The 12,928-nt window shown below is 46.6% G+C and overlaps 1 protein-coding gene across 1 annotated transcript in view; it reads right to left on the bottom strand.

Moving 5' to 3' along the window:
- PLPP3 (phospholipid phosphatase 3) overlaps positions 1-12,928 on the bottom strand; it is a 46,078-nt gene that overhangs the window by 14,231 nt on the left and 18,919 nt on the right. Inside the window, exons 2-4 of the mRNA XM_055724890.1 lie at positions 6,701-6,858; positions 1,703-1,986; positions 863-920 (exon numbers count right to left, since the gene is read on the bottom strand). Coding sequence (XP_055580865.1) covers positions 863-920; positions 1,703-1,986; positions 6,701-6,858 — 500 coding nt within the window. The remainder of the gene's footprint in view (positions 1-862; positions 921-1,702; positions 1,987-6,700; positions 6,859-12,928) is intronic.

Here is a 12,928-nt window from a genome sequence, read left to right on the forward strand (position 1 = left end):
GAGCAAAAGGACCGGCGGGTGGGGGGGCGGGGGGGGAAGCAATGTTCGCAGATAAAGCTCGTGTTTAACATTTTTATCGGTGTCATGCTGTTTCTTTGCTTGCTGGTCTGAGCTTACAGGAGATGGGGGAAGCACAAATCTTGAAAGGAATCCAAAAACCTTTTTCCTGATTTTTTAAAACAAATAAGTAATTTTTTTTAAAAAAATTAATAAATAAACCCAGACAGAAATCAGTGCCCAGACAGCCCCGGCCGTGCGCGGGTGCAGCCCCGGGCGGTGCGGGCAGCGAGCCTCCCGCAGCCCCGGCAGGAAGCACCTTGGCAGCCGCCCCGGCCCCAGCCCAGCGCAGGAAGGGTAGAGCCATTTCTCACTGACAAAGAAAAACAAGTCCCAGTCCTCTGCTCCGGATCCAGGCAGGCAGAGGTTGCTCCACCTGCTTTGCTGGCACAGTTGGGAACCAGCCTTCGCCCCCCGACAGAGCCACGACGGCACATCGTCCCCTTTCCGCTGGTGCAGCGTTTTGGCTCACCCCAAACTCTCCTCAGCAGAAACCACAATGTGGGGTGAATGAAATTGCCCAGGTCATCCACAGATTTATTTGGATTCAGATTTAATTGCGGCCTTGGCTACATCCCAAAGCCGTGCAGCAAAACTATCACCCCAGGAGTCTCCATCCCAAATAACACCAGAGGGGCTGAGAGTGGAGCTTTCCACCAGCAGCTTGTTCAGGCTCTTTTTTCAACCAACCCTCTATCGCTGATGCTCATCGTGCTGCTATTGCCACTGAACAGGGGTGAGTGCCTTGGGAAAGGGGGACAGTGGGTAAATCATGTCAATCTCAAGCAAGGTTGAGGCTACTCACCACCAAATACAGCATGGTGTAGAGGGAGAAGGACGCGTGCCCGGAGAAGAAGGATTTCCTGCAAAACAAAGCAGGTGCTAAGAACCAGTCACTATAACCTTTGGTATTATAATTTTACACGTGATATGGTGACTTTGCCTGCTGCTACTAAGAGGGATGCCAAAGCGGAGGGACCCACAACCCCCAGTCTTTTGGCTTACAAAACCCCCATTTATCCACCCAGCAAAAAAAAAAAAAAAAAAAAAAAGCGCACAGGGATGGACAGGATGCTTGCATTGTTCGTCCCTTCCTGGTCTACTTGTGGGACAGCAGTGATTTCCAGGATAGCCTGATAACTCATCCTCTCGCCTCAAATAACCAGGAAACCATAAAGAAATAAGAAGTGAGCAACTTCTCTGGTTGCTTAATTGCAGCGTGTGAAATGTGCCCCTGGAAATGTCAGACTCGAGCATCTGATGGATTTGATACGGAGCCCGAAGGGGAGGCGCTGGCAGCCCTGCCTGCACGGAGCCTCCTCGTCCTCCTCCGAGCCCTCTGCCCCGCCGCATGGGTCAGCTCGAGCCGCTCACCATCAGCTCAGCTCCCGTGGTGAATTCCCACATTGAGCAACCACACGGGGAAACAATAGTGGAGGAGTAAAGAGAAAGGAAAAGAAATACTATTCAGCCAAGCGCTGCGATTCCTAAGGGAAACTGCCAGTCACTGGCAGCCAGTTACAGCCTTTGCAGAGCAAGCAGCGTTTTGAGTCATCTATTGCTGGCAGAGAACCCCCTGAGATATTTCACATGAGGTGCCATTTTGGTGGTGGTAACCCATCGCTTTGATGCCGCAGACTCTCACCTGGCTTCCTGGACCTTGCTGTCGTTTCCCCTGCAGGTGTAGTTCTGGATGTAAACTCCCTTAGCGCAGTTGATGGTGGAAAAATCCAAATCGCAAACCTCCAGGAAATGCGGCCGCAAGCGCCCGACGGACACTTTGGCAATGTCTGTGAAGGACTGGCTGATGGCGCAGCCGAAAACGAAGCAGCCCACCTGCTTGTAAAGAGCCGCCACGTAGGGGTTCTGGATAAAGGAGTGTGATTTCTCCTTCAGGTAGTGGATGCGGTAGAGCTCTCCCGTTATAATCTGGGGGGGGGGAAGACAACAGAGAGGTTAGAGAGTAGGCAAAATGCTGTGGAAAACCTGCAGCAGATGCAGGGCTGAGACAGCTCTCAGCTCTGAGCATCTCAAACCAGCAATCTGCTCCCACAGCAAGGAAGGAGAGCCATAGCCCAGCATCTCTCCATCCTCCTTCTCTGCCCTCTCAAGAAGAGATTGCAGCGCTTGAAATGTTCTTTATGGAAAAATTCAATGAACAAAAAAACCCCAAAAAACAACCAACACAAACAACGCTAGATTTTGGTTTAGCACGTTGGCACGTCTTTACAGAAGTGAAATAGTAGTCCAGATCCATACCAGTACAGCAGGGAAAAAAAGCAATATAAACCAGATAAAGAATCAGTGTGTGTTTGGGAAGGAGAGGCCAGATCCCCTACCCTCTCATCAAAATCATTTTGGAGGGAAAAAAAAATAACTACCTGCTTATCTTCCTCCCTGAAAACCATGAGCACAACAGCAAAAGACTCAGAAAGCCCCAAACCTCTCAGATTCTGGCCCAAAACTTGCTGCCACTCAAAGCCTGTGTAAACACCAGCCATTTCTGGGCGTTTCAAGGGGTCTTGCAATTGCATGGCAGCACATCACATTTTTCTTGTGTCGGGGTGCTGGGGTTTGACAATATCGCCATAAATCACTGTCAGGGAGCAGAAGACCTGACTTCTCACAATCCCGGCTCTCAAAAGGCAGGTTAATGAAAATCAGGCTGTGAAATGAAGTCCAAATGTCTCACCTCTTCCAAAAAAGCAAAGGCTTAAATTGTTCTCCATCACGTTACACACCTAGGTTTTGAGCTCCAGATTTACAGCTTTAGGATTTTATTCATTACTTTAAATGTTTTTATACCCGAGTAATAAATCGAGGCCGATTTTTTTTTTTTGTTGTTGGCTGCCCCCTTATCCCTGCCCCTCTCTAGTCACGAGGACCGTGATATGTAAAATTAACTGTCAGGAAAAATGCCTTCATGTTAATCCCTTTCTGGAGCAGCCAGCAATATTCCTCCCGGCATGGCAGCCTGCCAGCGGCGTGCAGGAGACAAGGCTCCCCTGCCTACCTTTTTTAAAAGCTTGGCACAACCTTTGGAAACTAATAAACTGGAAAAGTATGGCAATTAGACTAAGAGGAGATGAAGCTGTATCATTGTTTGAACTCACTTGTAGCATGGCTTGGAAAAGCAAAGGTTGACCTAAGGCAGCTGAAATTGCTGCTAAGCAGGATTTATCAAAGAGAGATACAACTATAATAATTAAAAAATAAAGGCCAAGTTAGAGCACTCTGCTGCCACGCACAGAAATGTTTTGCATGGCTGCACCAGCGTTCTGGGTTTACGTGTCACCGCTGAGATTTACTCTTAGAAATCTGGTCGTGATCAAGAGTTGTCTGGGGAGCTGCAGCTCACCAGCTCCAGCATCATTTTAATCCTCACAGACTCCAAAGACCACGGTTTATCTCCGGTTCGGACCCCTCGCCAGGACATCTGCTGGTATGAGGACTGCAGGGGGAGGTTGTCCTGGGTGGACGTGGAGGCTCCTGCACATGGGCACGGCCGCTGCCTGCAGCCTCCCGGGAGCCTGGGCTCACATGGAGGGGAGCTAACAGCTCCAGAACTCATGACTTTTGCCGAGGGGAGACAAGAGAAATTAAGGATGACATCTGATACTGGCAGATGTGCCATTACTCCCAACTCACAAACAGATCCACGTAAACCTGAGGCTCTTGGCCTGGGAAAGGCATGTGACCGTTTTAAAGAGGGACCAACAAAAGTCTGGGGATTAATATTTTTCTCTCACCGTTGGTGGTCTGGGTAATTGCACACATGTAGCAGATTGTAAATTGGAGACTTCATTCCCCCGCTAGCATGCTGCTGGGCAGCTACGAACCCTCCCCGCTTAGTTAAACCCATGGCTCAACCTTAATGAGAAGCTAAAAATTGGGCAAACTTGTTTTTTTGGCAGTGCCGTCCCAGATAAAGCAGGACGGTGAAAAACTAATGCAGCACAGATGTGCACGAACTGAAAGGACATACTGAAAAGAAAACAAGTCTTAAAGATACTAAGCTCTTCTTACGCCTTGCATTTCTGCTGAGCCATCTGCACGGGACATATGCCGCGCCGACGTGATGGGCACAGCTCACGGGGGACTGTCACACACATTTAAGACGGTCACTAGAGAGGAGCCAGTAACCAAATTTTCTGTCCGTGAATGCCTTTAGCAGACTTTTGGTTGCCGTGCCCATTTTATCATTATTATAAGATATCACTAGCAATCCAATTAACCTGTAATTACTTTTAGAGCTTTTCTAATCACTCGCGTCTCTGGTGTAATGTTCCCTGTGTCTAATCACGTTGAAGCATATCACCTTCAACAGTAAAACTACCAGCTAATCCAGCTGTGTAACTCAGATCACCTAGGAAATTAATTTTCTTAGATATTTTTCATAGGATTTCAAGAGCTGTCAGGTGTGAGGGCCGGGGCACCATGGCAGCGGTACCGTACGAGGCTCAGCAAGAGGAAATGTCACCTTCCCAGAGCCATCCCAGGGACCGTCAACATGCTGCTGTGCCAATCAAATTAACCACCTTCCAGCACGAGCAGCAGCCAGGAGAGATGAAGAGCCCGCATCCCAGGGGCACGAGCCTCTCCAGGGTCATCTACATGGAAATTTGCCTGAAGCCAGTAAATATACAGGTATTAGAACCAAATGCATATCCTCTCACATCCTGATCGAAGCAAAGATCTTTGCCTCTGCTGTTTACCTAACGAGCACTCTGGGTGTCCTCAAGCCATTTAAAACATGACCTGGACCTTTTACCCTGGGCTAGACTGCCTGTGACGCCACGTAACGCAAGGGTGTGAAATTTTGGCTGCTCCATCCTGAACGCCAGCTCCTGGAAGTCCTCATAACCACTGTCCTGCCTTCCGAAGGCAACGTTGTGAGCGAAAGGAGCGGAGTCAGTGCTTTGTGGATTTGGAAGGAATTCCTATTATGCTACAGTAATTCTGGTATCTGGGTTACATCTGAAAAAAGAGGTCAGGCTGACTTGAATTTTCCACGCATGCTGCCATAGCAAAGAAATCTGTTGCTTCAATTCCTCGTTAGCCATTTGTATCACTCAACAGCAAATAACTTAGCTTTTGAATTTACCTTATTAAGTTACATTTGTTGTGGGCACAGTGAAACCAGGGCAGAAACATCTAATTCTTTGGGGATTTTCTTTCTCTTTTAATTGACCTGCTATTTCGTGGTAGAAATTTGATGGATCACATAGGCAGCTGATTATGTTTCCAGTTTCTGTTCCAACTCCCATATTTGCCACTGCCTCATTACTGATCAGAAGCACACTCTGCATGGAGCCGGCGTGCCGATAGCTCAGGCAGTAATGCGAAAATGAGAGGCTTTTTCATTTCGTTTTTATGGCTTTTCCACACTTGGGGGTAATTCACCTGCAGGGTAAAACTCGGCTGCGTTTACAAAACTGGGGGTCTGGCACCTTTCAGGCTTGTTTTGAGGAGGGAGGGGGCACAGGCACAAGGCAGTTATGGGAACCTACTTTGCTAAGTGAGTGTATGTGGTCAGGAAACGATGGAGAGATCAGGAAACGATGAAGATGCTCACAGCACGAAGCAGCAAGGCTGAGGACGGGGTACTACCAAAGCAGGCACATGCCATGCCAGAACACCTACTGCCCACACCATTGCTCCTATGAGCAAAGATGAAAGCTAGGAGGGGAACAAGCATTCCTGACCTCTCCATCTCCATCCCTCCCAGCTGAAGGACCAAGAGGAAGGCAGCATCTCTGGGAAAGCACCTGAGCTGTGCTGGCAGCAGGTGAGAAGGAAATCGTAGGTACTTTTCATAGGGGAATTTCATCTTCAGCTGGAAGCATTTAACCAACAACCAGGAGACAGCTCTTGCCTCCTGCCCCAGCACCAAATACATGCTGGCATAAGGAGGCTCAGCTCCATGGGCTGAATTTAGGGTTTTGGCTGACATTTAAAGCTCTCACCGTGCAATCGTTTCCTACCACAGCTCTAGGAAAGCTGGCAGGAAAAGAGAAACAAGGCGGCATTGGGAAGGTGGTGCATTAACTACTTTTTAGAGTGAGGACTCTGGGAATATGCTCCCCATGGAAGGTTTTAATTGTCTTTCTAAAACGGCTGTAATATACAATCTCTTAAAAATCTAATACTAACCTGTGAAATTTTTCCAGGCACTGGTTAGCTGAAAAGATGTATCCTTTCTTTTTTTTTTTTTTTTTCTTTTTCTTTTTTTTTTAAACCTTATGAAATAGGCAAATACCAAGAGTTATTTGAATAGGGACAAACCATGCCAAGTCCTTACTGACACTCCAAGTCTTTTTGCTTCTACCCTGAACTCTTACTGGAGGGTGAAAAAACTCTTGTGGAGCTCACAGACTTGCCCAGACAGCTTTGGGCCTGTTTATGGGCTTCAGGAGTAATCTCATTCCTCCCATTACAAGCTTTCATTTGCAAATGTTTACTGCTCCACATTACGCAGAAGTCAAATAATCACAGAGAAGATGTGCACCTCAGTAGATAGCGTGGACATACTGGCAAGAGTGTGTTAAACCCCCACACCAATGGAACAGTGACAAAACAGTGACAAAAAGCCACCCAGGATACCCAAGGGACAGGAGAGGGGGGGTTCGGAGGTGGTACTTACAGCGAGGATAGCGATGAGGATGCCCGCAGCACACAGCACTGCATCATTGATAGTCTCCATCGTCTTCAGCGGGTACCTGATGCTGTCGTCATCGCAGTAGAAGCCCCGCTGGTAGGGCTGGATTGTGCTCGTTTCAATGATGAGGAAGGGCAACCCCGCTGGAAAGGAGGGGAGACAATAACCAAACGCATCAGCAATACAGGCAAACACAAGCAGCTCACCAAAAAAACAAACCAAAAAACCCAAGACCCAGTAGAAACCCCCTTGCAAACCACGCAGCACCGGTCCCCGGTGCTTTTCTTTCTATATTGCTATCTTTCTAAAGGGAGTAGCATTGGGATTTGTTTTTCCAAGTCGCTCTTGCGGGGAAAAAGCATCTCCTCTGTTATGGTTATCAGATGTCTGCACTGCCTGGTTTCAGTTAAGCCTTGTGCATTGCAAATATTAACTTACAGGAACGGACCCCTAAAGCAATCCCTCTGCAAAAAGCCATGAAAATGAATCTGGCGCTTCTCTCCTGGGAGGGCCCGATGCTGTGCCGAGCGCCCCACGGCAGGGCAGCCCAGAGCTGTGCAAACAAACACTGCAGGATCGAGTATCAGCACGGCTGCTCCGACTCGGGCAGCCCAGCTACACTCCATCCCCATTACTTTTAAGCTTTTGAAGCCTTCCTTGACTCCCCCCTCTCTGTATTTACAGGGTATACGTATGTTTGTACCTACTGCCATAAGACGATGTGCTTTGAGCAGCTGTGGGATACCCACCCCTGACCCATCCTCGCCAGGGCAAGCGGTGCACACATCCAGCCAGCCCACCTACACGAGCTGCTGAATTCCCACCAGAGCCTGTTTGCTTTCGATCACCTTAAAGCCACACAAAACCTGTTTCAAAATGCTGTTTGTGAACTTTCCATGCAGGAGACCTGCATCTGCACAGCTCGTCTGGACCTTCGCATCAAGCATGGAGCAGATCTGCTCAGAAACACAGGGTGACGGCTTAGGGCACGCAGTACGGAAGGGACACCTCGAAATCGCCGCACAGCTGTAACCATATTCTTCCAAGTCTTTAGAGAAACACAGCATTGCCTCAATCCTACGAGAGCCCCGGGGTATTTCCCAGCCACGATGGTACCTTGGGCAGGGCACCCTCAGTTTCCCCATCTACCTTTGCTACGGAGCCCAACACCAAGAGGAGCAGTACGTCCCCACCAAAACAAGCCCCAAATTCCCTGAAACCCATGTTCAGAGTAAATCACAAACCACAAGGTACAGGAAACCCTCCTCCCACTTGCAGAGCGAAACCCAGGTAAGGGGAAAACAAATGCACCGCGGTTCAAGCTGTCCTTGGGCCAAGACAACAGGTCTCACGCCCAGATCCTACAGAAAGCACTAGGGAATATTTGTCGACCACTAACTTGCTTAGGTATCTGTGAGCTTGTTTACACAGCTAGCACTCTTAGACATCAGAGGGTTTTTCCTTCTAAAATAAATATAAAAAATAAAAAAAATAAAATAAAAATGAAGTGCTGTTGGGTTTAACCTAAATTTCTCCACGGTACGTTTGTAGTCCTCGGGATCTGCTAGATGCGATTACCAAAGTTACCATCCAGGCTGTTAAAAAGTACCATCAAAATAATGTTCCCCTTCTCCACGTGAACCACGTTCTGTATTTCACTTTGCGCAATCCCTTTTGGCTCCTTTTCCTATACGTTAATAGGCTTGCCTAATCCAGGATTATTAGGGGGTTTGTTAGTCTTAAGAAAAAGGAAAATCGCCATCATCGGTGAGCCGGGACAACCACACACAGACTTGAAGCCTCTCAGGTACCCAAGAACAGCCAGGGCCACCGCTCAGGACCCCTTTCAGCTCCTCTCTGAAAACACTGCAAAGGGGTTAATTGCAAGCACTGGGCCCCGCGGTGCTTGGCAAGGCAGGATGGTTTCCACCACGTGTGTGAACCAGCAAGGAAAAGTTTCAGAACCACCTGCCCAGCTCAGATTTGGTAAATAAAATCGGACATCTCGTGTGAATCCAGTTGATCTTCATTCCACTCTTTAACCGTTTTGATGCCTAGCCAGCTTGGCCCCAAAATGTGCCTCTGATGCCAGCAATCTGATATTAATAGGCCACTTAAAAAATCCTTAAGTTTCCCAATGAAAAATTGCAGGAGAGGAGCTAATGTCGCTTGGCACGATCCAATTTCACATGCACTTGAAGCAGCGGCGTAACTGTTGAACTCGGGGAGTAGACATGCCACGGTTACGTGGCTTATTGTTATTTCTCCAGTTCCTCTTGTTAATAGCTTTCACATGACAGGTCTGTAAAACACATGTTCCCACAGACAATAAAATACATCTGAAAGCTAAAACTGGCTTAAAAAAAAAAAAAAAAAAAGAAAAAAAAAAAAAGACAGACAATAGTGTTCCTATATATTATGTGAACCCAGGAATAATAAAGATTTGTTTTCCCTTCATTCATTGAACAGCATGGGGTAGTATTTCCGCGTTTCAATTATATGTACTCTTGCCACAGCTATAATAAGAGCATAACTGACCTATATGGTATACATTTTTTTAAGCGTGCATAGGCATAGTTTAGAAAATCCAATGGTTTTGTTTTCTCTCCTACAAACTTGTGGTTTAGCGGGATATTGCCAATCAAGTCTTGACATTTTTCCAGCAAAACAGTAACCTCAGATTCCCTTTTTTTTTTTCCTTTGCCCCCCCGCCCCCCCCCCTTTTTTTTTTTCTTTTTAAACATGAGAAACATAAACATACTCTCCATAGCTGAACGGATATTACTTAGAAGACATAACATGCCTTTGATTTTGAGGGCTGGGTGAGAGGCTGCTCTTTCAGCAGTAATTACCCAAGGCAAAGAAGACCCCTGCCCATGGCGAATGGTAAATTGTGCTCAAGATGGTTCTTCTTCCACCAGGTTACTTCTTGGAGGATGGGTTCTCTAAGTGACTGGGTCACCACCCACATTTTTTTTTTGGCAAGGTGGTTCCAGCACAGAGACGCCTGTAGTGATGCCAAAAGGCAGCCAGAGAATGGGTTTTGCAGAAAAACACTACAGAAAGAAGTCTGGAAGAAGAAAGAAAATTAAACACAGAGAGAGATGTTTGGGATCCCTCAGCAAAACACCACAGAGACATTATTCACACTAGGAGACCTGCCAGCGGCAAAGCTATCCAGAAGTGGGGCTACAGCCCACCCACCCTTGGAAATGGAAGGCGAGCAGCATGGGGTCACACCATGAAGATGGCCTCATCAGCCCTCCTGCCCCATCTGCCTCTCCAGTCCAGTGTTCTAACAGGAAACTCAAGCTCTGCATCCCTGGCTGCAGGGATGTGCAGCTACAAAACCCAACGGCTGAGCCCCATAAAGGTGCCAAGTTTTCAACCTCCACCACTTCCCACCCCCCTACCCATGGCACAAAACTACCGAGAATACAAGAGGTACATTTCAGAAAACGGTAACGAAAGGTGACTTGCACTGCAGTGAGCAATAAACGTACACGGTAGGCAAAAAAAATTACTGATTCTGGACATGGTGACTCTTCTCCAAACATGGTCCTATTTGGCCCTTCTGTCCGTGGCTATGGCTCACCTCCGTGTACAGACTGACTGCAAAAGCTTTAGTAACGCTGTAGAAGGGCTTTGCATCCTGCTTAATACTGGTATCTCCACGCTGATAAACCACACGGCAGCCTGTGGACCATACCCTGAGGCATGGAGGCAATACCTGCACATCCTCATAGGACTGCAACCAGAGAAGTGCTGTTATCCCCCTCTCACAGACAGAGGAAACTAAAGCACAGGGATAAAGCACAAAGGGATTTGTTTATTCCAATGCAATAAAGGTAAATGGAGCCAAGATTACCTTCTGAGTTGTAACACACTCCACAAGGTGAAGGAAAGGGTTTTCTCCTTATCTAAAGGGGACTCTTTGCTTTAATAACAAAACAAGGAAATCCCAACCACATGCTTTTCTCTAACTATGCTGTAGGAGATCAAACAGGGCTCCAAACCATGAGCATAATCGAAATCTCTTGGGGACTGATCCTGCCCCATCCAAACGGGCTCAGCCCTGCCCCGAGCAGCACAGAGCAGGTGTGGACACTAACGGATTGTGTGAGGCACCGCAGGATGCCGTGGGGCTGGACATTAAAAATTGATGTTGCTTTTGCTGGGAGGAAGTCCAAGTGACTTGGTGACCTCTAACCGCTGGTGTCCTGTGCTAAGGTATTTCAGTGCAGGGTTTAAATTTATTTGTCTTTCCATTTAATAAAACCAATCAAGTTTGGACATCTAGCGCGGAGGAAAAAAATATTCCTTTCTTTGGTCAGCACCTTTATTAAGAGGCAATTAATAGGTGATAACCCTGGGAAGGCTGGCACCATGAAAGCTAAAACCCCACCAACAAGCCTAAACAAAAACCCTTGCAAAATCCCTATGCACTCTCCCACCAGCTTGAAATGTGCATAAAATCAAAGGCAGAAAAAAAAAAGGGGGGGGGAGGGGGGCTCTGTGTTGGGTTCAGCAGTTTGAATCCTGCAGTCTTTGAAAAGTTAATGCTTGTGCAGGTTTAATGGGGGAAAAAAAAAATTAAAAGAAGGGAAAAGCTTTCACTGGCCACCCATCAGAAAATCTGAGGGAACAGGAGGGGAAGAGGCATTTCTGCAGTGACCCACCCATGCAGCTCTCATCTTCCCAGCCCAGCCTTCACCTTTGCACTAAATTAAACACCATGAGGGTATTTTTTTTTTTTTTAATGTTTGGTTTTGATGGAGGTGGTTGTGGTGTTTTTCCCCACTAAATCTTTCTTCTTTCAACCCTGCAGGTCAGTGGGATGTTGCTGGCTATCTCAACAAAGCAATGGTAATTTCTAACAAGCGCCCTGTGATGTGTTTGGCTGCCAGTGTCCAGGCCTTGGCCATGTTTTTAAGGTTTCAGTAGATTAGACATTTAGCTTAATAAGTGAAAAAGATCATTAAATAATTTGGCAGGACTGAGCGGGGTATCTAATGCCTCATTCAAGACACACTGTAAATATTTGGGCACGTACAAGAGACGGGCTTTCTATTTAAAGTACTTCGTGGCTGATTTTGGGTACATATAAACCTTATTTGATTTACAATATTTGTACATATTTTAAAATGCATAAAAACTAGATTAGCCTAAGGTAGGCTTTTATTGGGGCTTTAGAAATTGGCTTCCACAACTTTTAGAAAAGAATTGCAGCACTGCAGACCAGCCTTGGCAGCTGCTGCAAGAGCAAACAACTCTTGAAGCTGGTTGATGTTATATATATATATATACACACACATACACACACATATATATACACAGATAAAACATAACACCACAAAGAAGTATTTCCACATTTTCATTATATCAGGTATACGCTGCCAATCACAACAGGGCCTGATTCTGCACGAGCCCCAACAAAATGGGTGGCAAGGAGCGGTAGGAGCTTGGTCAACCAAAAAGTAATCTGAAAGGGACCTGATCCACAGCCCAAGGGTAGCCAAAAGAAGGATCCTACTGCAGACTGGATTGGGCCATTATGTTGGAATTTTTAAAGGTCTTGAAAGCATCAGTGGTGCACCTCCTTGCCAATGGTTTTTGACTGAAACTGGACACTTGAGGCCCATATATTCACAGGAGAAAACTAGGCTAGCATCAGAAATGCAGAGTACCCTCAACTCATTTTATTACGGGCTCAGTCTTAATTGTTCTTCACCTTGGTTCCAGCAGTCCAGAAGACTGCTCTGTGTATCTGCCTGTATTTTGGAAACACATGTAATATCTTTGTTTGCAAAACAGGTTCCCATTCAACTCTATTACAGCTCCACTACTCTCAGCTACGCAGACACATAAGGATAGAAAATTCTCCAAACACACAAACAAATGCTAGACTTTACTGTAGAACAGGAACCTGCTTCAGAGTGCTAAAGAACCTATAAGCAAGGATCAGCATATATTGCATTTCTCTGACTTGACCTGTCTAGAAAAGTCCGAGGACGCAATGGGTTGATTTCCACAAACCCAAGATATTGGTTCATTTCCTACTTGCTTTAGGTTCTCCCATGTAACTCACATGAACTTTTGCAGCTACCTATGTCAATGCCTCTGGTGTCCTTCCTATCAAAAGAGTGACATTTCAGTCCACTTTATTATTATTAGTTATATTTCGGCCAAATCATAGGAACTTTAGCATAAACC

The sequence above is a fragment of the Falco cherrug genome, chromosome 12 (genome assembly GCF_023634085.1).
Source record: "Falco cherrug isolate bFalChe1 chromosome 12, bFalChe1.pri, whole genome shotgun sequence".
In the NCBI taxonomy this organism is placed as follows: Eukaryota; Metazoa; Chordata; class Aves; order Falconiformes; family Falconidae; genus Falco; species Falco cherrug.